We start from the raw sequence: 15,606 nt of genomic DNA, 5'->3' as shown, positions 1-15,606 counted from the left end.
GTCAATTGAGCAAAAACAGCCCCAACATCACCAAAGTGGAGTCAATCTGAACAGCACACAAGGGTTAATAATTGCTTACATTAGTGTTTTTCTGGGTACTCATAGTGTTTCACAGAGGTTTGGGGTGAATCTCCTCATCCACTATCTTTATATCTGCATCTTAATTCTCGTCCTTCATCAGTCCCGCTGTTTCCCAGCGTCTGTTCATGCTCTTCTGTGCACGTTCTCCACGCTGAGCTGGCAATCCATACAAACAAACAGCGGAAGCCGGCAGACGTCAGACTCACACTGTTTACTCTGCAAACCCCCAGAGCTTTCATCAACACAAATGAAGATCTGTGTGTGTTTCAGGGTCTCCTCCGGAAGCCAAGAGTCACATTCCCTCATGGAAACGCTGAATTTACATCACCTAAAATAAACACGAACATCCATTCCAACAGAAACAAATCAATAAAACTGTTGTGTTGAGCAGTCACGCCAGAGCATTATGATTCTGTGAATGAAAACATTAATAATAATAATCTAGAGGAGCTTGCAGGAATTTAATCACTGCCTTTTATGTGTAATATATATATATATATACACACACACACACACTCACACACACAACTGTTCTGTCTGGTTCTTGAATCTGATTGGCTGATAGCCGTGCAATATCCTGCAAATAACAGCACTCATCTTCACCCTTTGTGCATTACTCCGCCCACATACAGCAACAAGCAGAGGACACTCTACAGTTTGACTAATACTGCCGCTGTTTGACAACATAATGGACTTTTGAGGCTCTTTAGGTGAGAATGTAGTTGTTTAAATTGCAGCTATGCAGTTTATTTAGGACAGTGCCAATTTTAAATATGTATAATTTCGGAGCATTAGATTCAGTGCATCGGCTGCCATCAGCCTGTCTGAGCAGACCAAGGACAGTGAGGGTTGCCGTTTCACCACAAGATGGTGACAGAGACCGCATAATCAGGGGAGAAAAGCAGCATTTTCTCAACATAAGTTTCAAACTAGATCTGAAGAAGTCATTATAAATCTGGTAAGTGACACTCTGAGTCGATCTCTCTGTTTTGTATGTTGTAGTGCTGTATTTATACCACACAATCTGCTAGTGTTTTTGGGGTTAAATATTGCAAAATCCTAATTACAACAGAGAAATACTGGGATAGACTGATGGCATTTCATGTTGTTCAGCCTTATAATCTTAAAGTGTGAGCAAAAGCTGTTTAGCCTTCACGTTAGACATTACGCTAGAGAATCATTCAATAGCTCTACAGTAATGTCAGCTGCAGATGTGAATGAATGGCGGAAGAAAGTAGTTCCTCTTAAGTTTTTTTTCTTTTATAAACATGGTTATGCCGTTGAATGCAATATCAGACTCGCAGCATATTGTCACTGGTGAGACACCAACACACGCCTCCCACCAGTGCTGATACAGCCTTATCCAAGCTTAATGAAATGATTAAAAGCGTTTCCCTGAAAGCAGAATGTGTCCTTTAAGATGCTTTTGTAACTGTGGAAGTAATTAAATTATTACTAATTATTACTGAATAGTATAAGTTAATTGATTACATGGACTTACTGTGTGCTTAGGGTAAGGTTGAGGGATAGTTTCATGTAAATTATGCATAGTTAATTTTAATTACGTAAGTACATTAAATGAAATGGAGAGCTTAAAATAAAGTCTTACTGAAACACAGAGTTTCTGTTACGCAAAATCAACTAAATAATTCCCAGAAATTCATTAGCTTTCATTGCCAGTCTAATATGATTGTGCATTACACATACTTAACTACTTATATTATACAAATGTACAGAAAATGCATGCTTTACTTTCTTTTCGAAACTTCTATTTGTTGTAAGTGATGTGTTTCTGCCACACATCAGCTTACACAGTTATATAGCAAATTAGGATGTTCAGTCTTTTATTGGAATTGTTTGTACAGTTTGTTGTTATACAGTAAGAACAGCTGAGTTCTGATGACTAAAGCACAAGTGCTGTTGTGTTGATGTTCACTGACCTCTAGTGGATGCATGGGGAAACTGAACATCTTTCACTTTCAAAACTAACTTCATATCAAAATTCGAAATTAAATACTATAGAAGTACTAGTGTATATTTATTTAGTAGATATGCATGAGGGGATTGTGGAAGAGATTAATAATATACAATACTTTATTGCTTACTGTTATAATCACTCAATCTGTATTGTCACACAATACCAAAAGTAAATAAATACATTTCAGGTAGACAAAGAGAAAATGAGCTCTGTTATAAAGCAGTTAAACCATCAGTTACCAAAAAAAAAAAAAAAAAAAAAAGTCAGATGGGAGTTCATTAAGGGCAGAGTATAGAACAGGAGTGCTGATTGAGACGCACACAATGTCAAATGATGTTTACAGAAACACAGACTCACACCAAACACACTTTATATGAACACGATTTGGTAATTGTTAATTACTGTTTTTAAAAAGCTAACAGATGAACAATTTGACAGATCAGTGTTCTGTTTGGGGTTTGTGTCTTCAGCTTGACGCCTTCTCCTCTGCTGACTGATTAATGAGGAGCAGCTGACACTGATCAGAGCAGGCAGAACGCAGGCAGCAGTGTCCAGAACTGCTCTACATATGCTCAAATCTGCACTTCAGTCGTTTGAGGAGAAAGTTATTTATTATAATTGGTGAAGTTTTAGTTGGCTACAAAAGCATACATAAGGATGACACTCAAAAGAGATGCAGCGTTGTTTTCTCCTGAGTTTTGAAACCATGAGTTTTATCCACTAAAATGTTGAATTGAGCAAGTCTGTTCTTTCAGAGTGAAATTATTTAAGCTCTTTTAATGTTTTGCCACTTTTAATATCAAAATTAGATTCAATCAGGGTTTGTAGGGGGGTAGAAACCAGTGAAAGCCTCCAGTAAGTTCTGAGAAGGACCAAAATTGAGAACCACTGGCCTAATCAAACATGCCTGATTCACACATTAAGAGCTCTCGAGACGTGCATGTTTCTGAACCATCATGTGTGATAAGAGAGTAATGTCAGCATGAGAACTGCTCCAAATGAGCTCTGAAGTTTCATGCACTGCTCTTTTTTTATTTTTATTTTTTTGATAAATGATCTGCGCCTCAGAGCGGCCGATGACACAACAAACACCATCAGACCATCACTTTGGAGGATTCAGGAGAATAATGTCGGCACAAGTCACCACAGACATTCTGAAACAACTAGCACTGAAATACCTAACATTCAGTGTGAATAAAGGCCGGTGATACAGATCCTAATAAAACAGCAGTGTCCACTGAAAGATGTTATTGTTATTATTGTGCCTTGAGTCTTAAATATAAAGCTTATTTATTGACATCAATAGGTCCAGAAGACATTCATGAAAGTGTTTCATTCTACAAAAAAGTGGGACAAAAACTTTAGATTGGGAAAAATGTTCTTTACACTATCTAAGAGCTTTTTTAAAGAACTTGTTCACTTTAACAGGCTTTGGGGAATCTTAAAAGCTTCCTCTATGACAGGGGTACTCCAAACGTTCACTCATGAAGAGTCAAAAACCAAAGTTGATTAAGGGCTGTGGGCTGAAGATAAATAAACAAAGCTGTGTTACATTAAAGTTCAATTAAATTTCCTAACTTAATAATATTTACAAATAAATTTTATCAGATGAATGAATGCATAATATATTAGAATATTTTATAATGAACTTATTACAATAAAAACATGAACAACTTCATTTATAACCCAACAGAGTTCAATGCTGGATACACTAGTGCAGCTGCACCAGCCTTGATTAACTCACTGATGTCTTCTGCAGTTTCCTCTGTCCAGTGAGTGACAAAAATCTGATTAATCAACAACACTTAACATTTCATTTCAGTTAGCTTTTTTGTAGCTCAAAAATAAAACAATCAATCAAACAGTTATGTTAAATTAGAAATGACAATCTCTATTAAAGACATTCCCCCATCCTTCACCCTCTCTGTACCAAACGCAGCAACCAGCAATCTATTTAAACACCCGCCACCGCACCCCCGATAATGATCACGGCTTTTAGTCTAGTCGATGCATATTAAAGCTCTTGAACATCAGTAATAGTCTACTGAGAGACTGATGATGTTGTTTTGAGTCTCAGTCCTGATGTTCATTCTCACAGTGTCTGCTGGTTATTGTATTGAAGATCTGAACGATCTGCTGCTGCTTTCAGTAGTACAGCAATAAATGTCATGTAAACTGGTGTTTAAACTGACATTAGGAGCATTTAACACTGAATACAGCACATAATCAGCACCTGTGGTCATCATTGTGATAGTAGTTTATGCTGTTGTTCAGCCTCAACAGAAATAAAAACTAAAATAGACTTTTCACAGTGTCAGATGGGACGGCATGTCAAATCAAAGCTTACTCTAGTTATGTCTGTTTAATGATGACTGTGAAGCCCTGATTTGGCTCTTCATGGCACATTTATTTGGAAGAGTGTATTGTGTGTTGAAATGACACCGGGGCTGCGTTCCAGTACAATATTTTATGTTCTTGACTCACTAACTTCCCTTCATCTCGTTCCCTTGGATGTACAGCATTAATGAGGTTACATATGTGTCCACTACTGGCGGAGCATCTGAATGGGTTTAAATGGAGTGCCCTAAGCCCTTGAGCACTTGAGCACTACACTGTTGAGACGTCACAATCACATCGCATTCTAGGACATATATTGGACATATGAACCAGACTTGAAAAATCTGACAAAAGCTAGGGTCAACATCTAAATCTTCACTCGTTCACTTGATGAACAGGTATGTACTTCATAATAGCGGCAGGGATTTCGCTGAGGGAACAAGTGAAGGGATGTTTGTGAGTGTGTGTGTAAAAGTGGAGTGTAACGCAGCCGCTGTGTGCATGCTCCATCTCTCTTCATCCTTCTCTGCTGATCATCAGAGCTCATGCAGCAGATCCGCAGGGAAGAAGCCCAGTTTACGGCCAGTGCTGACCTTCAAATATCCGTTCACCTCCTCTCCTTTCTTCACCACGATCTGCAGAACCAGCACACAGTCAAACACACTGACGACTGCTCACATACCAATCAGTAAAACACATACTATAGAAGTCAGTGGTTTCCAGCTTTTTTCAATCTACTTTTGTGTTCATCAGAAAAAAGAAAAAAAGAAAGAAAGAAAGAAAGAAAGAAAGAAAGAAAGAAAGAAAGAAAGAAAGAAAGAAAGAAAGAAAGACAGAGAGACATGTTGAAGGAGAGTAAATGATAACATGATTTTCATGTCTGGGTGAATTAGCCCTTATAAACAGGTGTAGAAATATTAACTTAATTTAATTTAAATTGATTAGTTTGCTTAAGTTTGCTGTCCAATAATATTTACACAGAGTAAAAGTATATTAACTTTAAAATCAAAAGGTTTAACAATAGCAGTGGGGAAACATTTATTATTTCATGGTGTCTGTCGAAACTCTCTGTTTGCCTTTAAGTAAAACTTCTCTCAGGATTTCCCACAGACACTAATGGAGTTAGCTAGTGCTATACAAGTGTACACATAAATATTGATGGCTGGGATTATCTGGTGAAATAGTGTCCATTGTAGTTTATGCACACTTCTTTTCTTATTGAATGAGACGTTTATACCAGTCATGATGTGAACATCAGTTTTCATGCACTTTTTCCATCTGTATGCGCATCTTGGCGTCTACGTCATGCATTTTTTATGTGATAATCCAAACTGCACATAGAAATATCTGGATGGAGGCACAGCTATAGATCTCCATCAGCTCAGACTGACCTGGTCTTTCTTCAGGGTGATCTGGCCCATCTCTCGGTTTCCCACAAATGATCGGGTCACTTTATAAACCCGCTCGCCAGCTCGAACCCGGATGATGTAGGTCATGGGTAAATAACCCGTCTTCTCACCAATCTTGCCCTTTAACACAACAGAAAACTGATAAAATCATTTTTTCCATATACAGTGTCTTACAGAAGGCTACAGAAAATATATTTAAATATAGAATGTACTATATAAAAAATATGATATATATGGATATGCAATATCATATATGTGATATATGTGAATTTGATATGATATATGTGAATTTATGTGAATATATATATATATATATAGTTGAAGTCCAAATTATTCGCCCCCCTTTTTTTAAATATTTCCCAAATGATGTTGAACAGATTGAGGAAATGTTCACAGTATGTCTGATAATATTTGTTCTTCTGGAGAAAGTCTTATTTGTTTTATTTCGGCTAGAATAAAAGCAGTTTTTAATATTTTAAACACCATTTAAAGTCAGTATTATTAGCTCCTTCAGCGATAATTTTCTCGATAGTCTACAGAAAAAAACTTCATTATACAATAACTTGCATAATTACCCTAACCTGCCTAGTTACCCTAATTAACTTATATTAACTTATGTTCTCCAACACCAGTTCTCCTCTCATCATTTCAAAATGCTAATATCTAACATTACAGCGTTATATTTCCTACATATTACTACTTAAAAATGCAGCCTGTAACTTTTTTGGGGAGGTAATAAATGAACCTAGATAAATATAACAAGGCAGTATTTAACATGAATAGATCACAAAAATGTTGGAGAAATTCCCAAAAAGAACAGGAAAGTACAGCCGTCAAGATTAATATAATAATAAAACAAATAAATAGATTAAAAACCTCACCCTCCACCACTCCTCATTAGAGTCATCCAAAACAGTTATACGATCTCCTGGACTGAAACGCACACGTGCACACACACACACACACACACACACACACACACAAAAGATGTGCATTAGACTTGTGTAAATCAGGAATATTTCATATAACATTTATGAGTAAAGCAGTGTTTCCATCAATGAGTCAAAGAGAGCAGAATCACCACAGGCTGATGAACAGGAGCAAAAATCAGACAGAAAAAGTTTGCTATTTTCATATGAGATAAAAGCGCATCAGTTTTTGAGCATTTCCACAATTCATTTGCATCTTGGTGTTTCATTAAGCATTTTAAATTCCATCTTCCACCGTTTACATGAGAATATGTGCATGTCAACACGGCTCATGACTCTGACTGATATTAAATATGTGAATGTGCTGTATGAGACTCACTGGAAGTCCAGATCATCTTTCTCGATGGCTTTAAAGCGATACAGAGCCATATAATAATGCGACTGACTGAAGGTCTGCTGCTGCTTCTTGTTCTGCAATCATCAAATACAGTCTGTTAGAGAGTTTAAAGGAGGATCAGGAGCAGAGGCAGATTCAGACTCCATCATGAGTACGCTGAAGCATCTCTGCCTGTTAAAGCAATGCCCACCGTCATTAAATGCAAAACAAGTGCACTCACAACCATCAAACACTGGATAAAAGACTGGGTTCCACACAATTTCTTCAAGTGGTCCCAGCTCAGTTTTTACAACTTCAAGTAGATAAAATATAAATCATAAATCATAAATCAATTACGTGTCTCAAAAACTGCTGAATATTGTGCTGTTTCAACTCATTTTAAATCAGTAGTTTGAACAAGCAGCATTTAATGAGTGAATGTTTGACCCACAAAAATACAACAAACAGTAAATAACAAAAAAATAGTATTCAACACCTTTTACACAGCATTAAACCTTTTTTATATAACGATATTTAGGGGTTTTCATCATTATTGGGATAGTACAGTTGAGATTTTACAGACAGGAAAGTGTGGGGAGCAGACATGGGGAAGGATCTTGAGTCGGGAATCGAACTCAGATCACCGTGAGCACATTGGTGCTTTGTGTCAACATACTAACCACTAGGCTACTGGCGTCGACACACAACATTATACTTTTAATTAGCTTTTTAATAGTGGAAGTGGTCTGCGCCAGTAGCCTAGTGGTATTGTGCACTGACATATAACACCAACGTGCTCACAGTGACCCGAGTTCGATTCCCGGCTCAAGGTCATTTGCAGATTCTTTGCCATTCTCTGCTCCCGGTGCTTTCCTGTCTGACTTCCCTACTGTCCTGTCATAATAAAGGTGAAAAACCTCTTAAAAATATTAATAGTGAAAGTAAAATTAAATATTAGTAGAAACTGAATTGGCATTAGTACACTGCAAAACCCCTTTGTGTCTTTTTTCTTGTGCAAATATAAAGAAATTCCTAAATCAAGAAGCATTTTCTCAAATGTCTTTTTTTTGGAAATAATATGTCAAAATTAGGCAAGTTTTTCCTTAAAACAAGCTAAAGAATGTGTCAATGGGGAACCAAAACAATCTCATTCTGCTTAAAATAAGATTATTCTGCTTGTTTGAATGAAAAACTCTCTTCATTTTGACTCATTATTTCTGAAAACAACACTATTGTTTTGCTTGTCTATAAATGCTTCTTGATTTAAGAGTTTTTAGATAATGGACTAAAAACAGGACACAGACTCTTAAGTAAGAACAGAATTTCATGTCAGTGCAGGCACACTTGAAGCTTTTAGGCAATACCAGTAAGATTCTGGAGTCAAGGCTCATGAAGCTAGGAAAAGGCTTCCTAATGTTGACATGCCAGTCCAATCTTAAAAAGAGGATTATTTTTCTTTTCTGACACACACAGCACAGCACAGCAGTCTTTTACCTTGTCATCTGTTGCGGTTTTGTCTTTCTTGTCTCCATCTTGCTTCCCTATCAATGAAGTATACAGTATGCCCATTCAGCACTTAATTCTGTAGGTAATTCATACATAAAGCCAGTGTGGATGCAACCTCCCTTCAAAATGTTTTTCTCGTTAATAAAACAACTAAATTAGCAGGCCAAGCTCATGTTTGAAGGTAGTTAAAGTTCAAGACATCACTAGAATTCAAAGAAAACATGCTCATTAACATGCTTTACATCATTTGTGATAACCACACTGCAAACAAAGATCATTTTATAATGGACTGTGTTTTATCCAAGCAGTCTCAAAACATGACCAAGTTTTATGGCCTTATCATACACCTGGTGCAATAAGGCAGAAGACGGGTATGCCGCAATGTGTTGCTATTTTCAGACCAATGCAACAGTAATTTTCATAATTTGTGCCATGTTGTTTAAATAATAAATCCATTTGCACCACTTTGTGGACGCATGGGTTTTTCTGGTCTGAAAAGGAGGTGTGTTAAGGCGCATTGTTGGAGCACTGCTATTCTAAGAAACTAAAATGGACTGTGCAATAGATCATCTAAAAGCAGGTCTAAAGTCCAGCGCAGAGCGCGTTACTTGTGCACCTTAAATGCTCACACACTAGAAGAGGCTCATCAGGTAGCCTCTCCTCATCAGGAGAGGCTAATTGCCTCCTCCATACCCCTCTGTACACCACATGAACACAGCACCACAAAACCTCAGAGAGACTGAAGGAAGACGCACATGTCAGAATAAAGGTCGAAATCAACCCAAAACCACACGGTGCAGATATGCTTACCCTCAGCGCCCTCTTCATCCTCTTTGGGCTGTTGAGCTTCCTCCTCCTCCATCATCATCATCATCATCTTCAGGAGACACACACACACACACATACATTCATTCATTCATAATAGGTAACAGCGAGAGCTCAGACACATCTACAACAGTCTCTGTGCTGCAGGTCTTGTCTGGTCCTAAAGTCTCACTTCTTTTACAGAAACAGTTTACTTCACTCAGTCTTATTAAGCTTCTTTTTGCCTACAAACAAAGAAAACAAGCACTTTATTGGAAGTATACCGTGGTGTTTATGAAGATGAATTGTGAAGGAGCTGCTCTCTCTCAGCATCTTCACTCAGTTCATCTTCATACTTCTCCTGATGCACTACCATCGGCTCCTGCTTGCCCAATCCTCCAGTAGACCTGCCAGGTACATAAGTAACATCCTGATATCCTGTGGTCACTTACGTTCTTCTTGTCCTCTGAGCCTTTCTTCCTCTCTTTATTGGCCATGATCACTCCGACTCTCAGCGTGTCGAACACCGGATCTGTGCGGTTCTGCTGACCTGTGCACAGACATGCTTCTGTAGGTTAGTGTTCAGTTCAGAGATGGAGAACTTTGTTCCTGAAGGGCCTTAATCCTGCAGAGTTTAGTCCAACCCTCATCAATCGAGGATGTCTGGATGCAGAGCTGTCGCAGATGCAATCTGGGCTGCATCCAATGCTTTTTAATGCTCTCACCAAACCCCACCCCTTACCCTACCCGTCACAGTGATGTCACTCACTCCATTGAGTGCACTGTGTCTGACATTGCATCGCTGAGTGATATAATCACAGCTTGCATCATAAAGGCTGCATTCAGATACTATTGCATCAAACACACTAGAACAAGCTAATCAACAGCTGTGTTCAAAATTAACCCCTATACTCTCCTAAATAGTGGACTATTTGAGGGAGCATCTATAACTTTTGCATCTATCTATAGTCCGAAAGCTAAAGCTTTAAAATAACAGACTACATGAGCAGAGAGCTTCATCTCTCGTTGTTTAGTACACATTTCAACAATTATCAGCATATTGAATGTGTTTTAAACACAGCTTCATCCCTTATCATCATCATCAAGAGTTGTTTTAATGTAAATTAAGCCTCTTCAGCTGCTTCAGAACGCAGCAGCACGAGTGGTCTTTAATGAAGCTAAAAGAGCACATGTCACTCCGCTGCTCATCCGTTTGCACTGGCTGCCAGTTGCTGCTCGCATCAAATTCAAAGCTCTGATGTTTGCCTACAAAGCGACTCCTGGCTTTGCTCCTTATCTGCTCTCACTTCTGCAGATGTATGTGTCCTCCAGAAACTTGCGTTCTGTGAATGAACGTCGCCTCGTGGTTCCATCCCAAAGAGGGAAGAAATCACTTTCCCGAACTCTCGCGCTCAATCTGCCCAGTTGGTGGAATGAACTCCCTAACTGCATCAGAACGGCAGAGTCACTCGCTGTCTTCAAGAAACGACTAAAAACTCAACTGTTTATTTTCCACTTCACTTCCTAATCTGCAATTGCCTCTCTGGCTCCACCACTAACTGGATTACACAAAAGAAATAAATTACTAATGCTTTGCTTCTTACACTTTACACTCCTGAAACTCGCCTACAGCATTTCTTCATTGTTGCTCTTATAGTTGTGTAAATTGCTTCCTTGTCCTCATTTGTAAGTCGCTTTGGATAAAAGCTTCTGCTAAATGACTAAATGGTAATGTAAATCAGAAATGACCTCTGATTATTAACACATGTGACTCACCCGGGTTATTGATCTCCTGGTCATAGAGAGGAGAGCTGTACGCCCGTCTGAACCCAGGAGGCTGATGGAGAGAGGGAGATTAATCAAACTCAAGCTGAGCGTCTGGGTTAATCATGTATATTAAATATTTTTTTCATCTCACTATTTTGCCGAAGCATCTCTGGAACTGCACGTATGACTGGCAGGAGTGGTGGATGTTGGTCTTGCAGTTTTTACAGCGCAGCGCAAACTTATTATTGACTGAAAGTAGAGACACCACACAGCGCATACGTTTCATATCGTAGAGTTTCTTCTGCAACTTATGTGTGTATCTGATCATTCATTTTGGCAAGAACAGTTTACCTTAACAATGCAAACATATGAGGCAAAGGGTTGAGACAATATGTGTGCTGTTATTGTAACTTGCTATCAATGTGAACTTACGAACAATCATCCGTGCGCAGACGTCACAGAACTTGGGTTTCTTGCAGTAGTGGTCCTTGAATTTGTGTGGTTTGTCGTTGACCTGGACTATGGGCTCCGGGGTGGGTGGCGGAGGAGCTTCTTCTTCCTCCACCTCTTCATCATACACAAAATACACCTGAGGATGAGAAAATACACCTGAGAGGATGACCGAGTCGGCTGTGTGCTCACCGTACACACTGCAGGTCTCATTTATGAAGCCCCAGCAGAACTAACGTTGAAAACACTACTCAATAATAGTCCATTAGTTAATGTTAGTGAATGCAAAAACAGTAGCTAAAGTTCAATTTAACAAGGCTTAAAAATGACTAATATTTAATCAAATCAAAAGTGATGGCAGAGCATTTTGATTTCCGGCATAGGTGGGTTTATGCAGATTATGAATGAGGGAGCACACACCCTTTATTTATTAATTAATTTAGTTTAATAAGTTAAACAACAGTTCATATTTAAATATATCTCAGTTCTGACAAGTGTTTGTGAATAGGGTTTTCAGGAAGCTTTGTGCTACACAAATAATTCACTCCTGTATTTACAAATGTGTGTTGAATGAGAGCTAATAAGAGAAGGTGATCATACGTACAGTGTTGTCGTCCTCTTTCACCACATTCTCTGGCGCTGGAGGGTTATCGTGGATGTCCAGCGAGTCTTTATCCTCCAGTCTGGAACACATTGAGCATTAGGATAGCTGTAATCTTATATAATGCTCCTGAAAGACTGTTTAATCTGTCAAACACTCACTGGTCATATTGAGCCATCAGTCCAGCCTCTTCAGACGCAGTCAGTCAGCAGAAATCCGCACCTGCAGGAGACACTCACCAGCTTCAAGAAAACTCCAGCTTGTGTACACCTGCTCTCTTCATGCGTTTACTCTGATCAGATATCTGTCTGATTCTGAAAAGCGTTTACATTAACCACTAGCAACCCAGCAAGCATTTTTTGTTTTTAAAAGATGTCTAATAGATGTCTGATAGACGTCCAAACAATGTCATCTCAGCTCAAACAAGGATAAACTTGGGCTGAACATCTAATAGACGTCCATAGGTTAAAACTAGACTAGCCATCAAATAAACAGAAATGAAGGACTACACATATAGAGTCTGTCTAATCTGTCCACTTGACGACTATAGTCTAGTTTTGGGCTATTCTTAGATGTCTATTAGATTTTCACTGACAGCCCAAGTTTAGTCTTGTTTTAGCCAAGCTGTTTATGCTTAGATGTCTATTAAACGTCTATTAAAAACTAAATTGTGTGCTGGGAAGTAAACCGGTGTGTAATTCCTGCAACGATGCCCACATTTTCTCAAAATAGATCAGAGAGGGAGCATGCAAATGGAAAATAACAACGGGGCCAAAATAGAGCCCTGGGGAACCCCACAGGTCAGTGGAGCATCCTGTAAGAAATGTGGATCGTCATGTGCGCATAATATGTGGTTTTAAACGAGAGCACATCTCTCATGCACATCAGAACACCTCCTGAAGTGGTCTGAGTATTCATATCTCTCTTGACAAATCATCATAATTATTAGATTCTGACTTGTAAACACATGTTTGTAAAGTGCTATGATCACTGACATATTAGCCGCTGTGATTAGGTGTTTCCAGTGGTGTAAAGTAACTAATTACAAATACTCAATTTACTGTAACAAAGTAGTTTTCTCAGGAATTGTAATTTAGAGAGCAGTTTTATAAATGTGGGCTTTTACTTTCCCTTGAGTACGTTTACTGCAGTATCTGTACTTTTACTCCACTAATTTCCTTCATCCTGCAGTCACTACTGTATTTTTTCTTGTCTATGGAGATTAGAGAGATCAGTCCTGTGGTTCCTGTCTGATCAAATCACACACTGAAGGTAAGTCACCTCATAATGAACTACCTCAAGATGATTTATAATTGCAGCAAACTGTTTAGAAGCATTTAAAGTGCATAAAAGAAGATGTCCACAATCTTCACACTCACTGACCCAGAGACTGTTTAGATGCACATCACTGATGAGAAGATGGCAAATGTTTACTATATGATGAGCCAAATGGCCTTAAACAGCCAGCAGGCACAAGACGTCAACATGACGTCAGATTGACCTTGTACACTAACATCTTGGAGACAGTGCATTTTGTTTGGAAGTGAAAATCAGTTTGACGTCAGAACTCAATGTCAGGCCAACGTCAATGTCTAACGTTAAACCTGAAATCAACCTAAAATCAACGTCTAATGATGTTACAGCTTGACGTTGTGTGGACGTTACCACTATGACGTCTATCAGATGTTGGATTTCGGTTGCCATACCTGATGAAATAATATCAGTATGTGACGTCAATGTGATGTTGGTTTAAGGTGTTGGCGCGACATTAGATTTTGGTCACTTTCTAAAAACCTAAAATCAACCAAATATCAACGTCATTTGATTTGCACTGGTTAGAAACTGAATTTTGGTTTCCCGACATCACAACTTAAATCTAACCTAATATTAACGTCTTATGACATTGTGTACCTGCTGGGCAATCACTAGATGCACTACAGAATCTTACGTTTACACACACACATGTGCAAGTTACATGTAAACGCATCAGCTTTTCACAGTGTAATACTCCCTACTCTTGAGTACGTTTGAAAGCTATACTGAGTAATATTTACAGCAGACACTTTTACTCTACTGCACTACAGTTTTAGGCAAGTATGTGCTTGTACTTAAGCATGATTTTACTGTACTCTTTCCACCACTGGGTGTTTCTAATGTTGACCTTGCAGTGCGAAATTGGGAATCTGAGGATGTCCACTCCGTGTTGAGACAGATTTCTGGTTCTCTTATTGAAAATAAAGTAATTTCAGGGTGGCGAATGCAGTGCAATGATCATGTCACACCCTACATACACCTGTTTATTATGGAATAAATGAACACAAAAAGGTTTCACAGTTAATTTGTACACATGAGAGCATGATGAAATCCTCAAATCCACACACACAACTTCTATATCTGAGTTGGAAACTTTTTTTGAGGCCAACAAATTCAGGATCTCTCACTAAACTGAGCTACAGGAACAAATCAGAAACGTTTTCTAGACTATACATAGAAAAGATTTAAATGCACACAACCACTAAATCATGCCATCAGAACAAGCAAGTTCAAGCATACACACCTGTAGATGATGTGTTTCTGTGCTATAATCCCAGTTTTCAGTCAGTGAGGTGTGACCCTGATACAGATAAGTTAATATTTGCTTCAGCACAGAAGATAATCTTAACTCAGTAATAACCAGACTGCTCTGAACTGAGGATTGAACACTTTGTGTGTGTGTGTGTGTGTGTGTGTGTGTGTGTGTGTGTCACTGTGAGTGTTTTCAGCAGGTGTTAGATGACGGAGAGTAATACGAGTCTCTCTGTATATCTGTCCCTCTGACAGACAGGCACACATGCAGACCTTCACACACTCACAGCAGGCCTGCAGCTGAACAGCACCTTTTTACTAAACATTATGACTTCTCTAATGTCACACAGTAATAAATATATTTAATTAATTCATTAATGAAGAAGCACTTTCTAGCCAAGTGAATAAAACTCCAGCTCTTCTACAGTGTAGATTGTGTGGCAGCAGCTGAACACAGAAGTTCTAGTGAACTGAAGCCGTGTCAGTCCAGTGTTCAGAGCTCAGTTCAGTTCAGTGTGGTTGAATCTTCACTGCTGAGAGTCCAAACACTGAAGAGCAAATCCATCCATGTGCATCTCCACAAGTCCCAAACCAAGCAGGACAGTGGCGACAGAGGAGGAACTTCACCAGTTGACCAATTGAGGCTGGAGAACGCTGGACGTCCATCCTGGAGAAGCCGCAGGTGTGAGTGGGTCACCGGCTGGTGTTCGGGCTGGCCCTGGGGAAAAAAAATGTGTTAGGTTCCTTGGGGTCCTCCAAACATGTACAGACCAATCACAGGAAATATATTAATTTATTCATTC

General features: G+C 38.8%; 1 protein-coding gene across 2 annotated transcripts; it reads right to left on the bottom strand.

Annotated features, from left to right (window-relative positions):
• Nucleotides 1-3,332: 3,332 nt before the first annotated feature.
• On the bottom strand, nt 3,333-14,943 carry stac3 (SH3 and cysteine rich domain 3). 2 transcript variants are annotated; one of them, NM_001003505.2, is made up of 13 exons: nt 14,796-14,943; nt 12,400-12,460; nt 12,242-12,320; nt 11,620-11,776; nt 11,339-11,436; nt 11,197-11,257; nt 9,873-9,970; nt 9,427-9,493; nt 8,605-8,651; nt 7,114-7,205; nt 6,687-6,738; nt 5,788-5,925; nt 3,333-5,031 (listed from the first exon to the last, which is right to left on the bottom strand). In NM_001003505.2, exons 2-13 carry the CDS (start codon nt 12,414-12,416, stop codon nt 4,933-4,935), a joined length of 1,005 nt encoding a protein of 334 aa, NP_001003505.1. In that variant the 5' UTR covers nt 12,417-12,460; nt 14,796-14,943; the 3' UTR covers nt 3,333-4,932. The 2 variants fall into 2 exon arrangements, with proteins under 2 accessions (NP_001003505.1, XP_087122445.1); XM_087266319.1 differs by having other exon boundaries at nt 12,400-12,552; nt 14,796-14,923.
• Between the last annotated feature and the right edge of the window lie 663 nt (nt 14,944-15,606).

Source organism: Danio rerio, chromosome 9 (genome assembly GCF_052040795.2).
Source record: "Danio rerio strain M-AB ecotype USA chromosome 9, GRCz13ab, whole genome shotgun sequence".
Taxonomy (NCBI): Eukaryota; Metazoa; Chordata; class Actinopteri; order Cypriniformes; family Danionidae; genus Danio; species Danio rerio.
The sequence above is the reverse complement of the archived record's forward strand: the minus strand, read 5'-3'. Positions and strand labels throughout refer to the sequence as shown.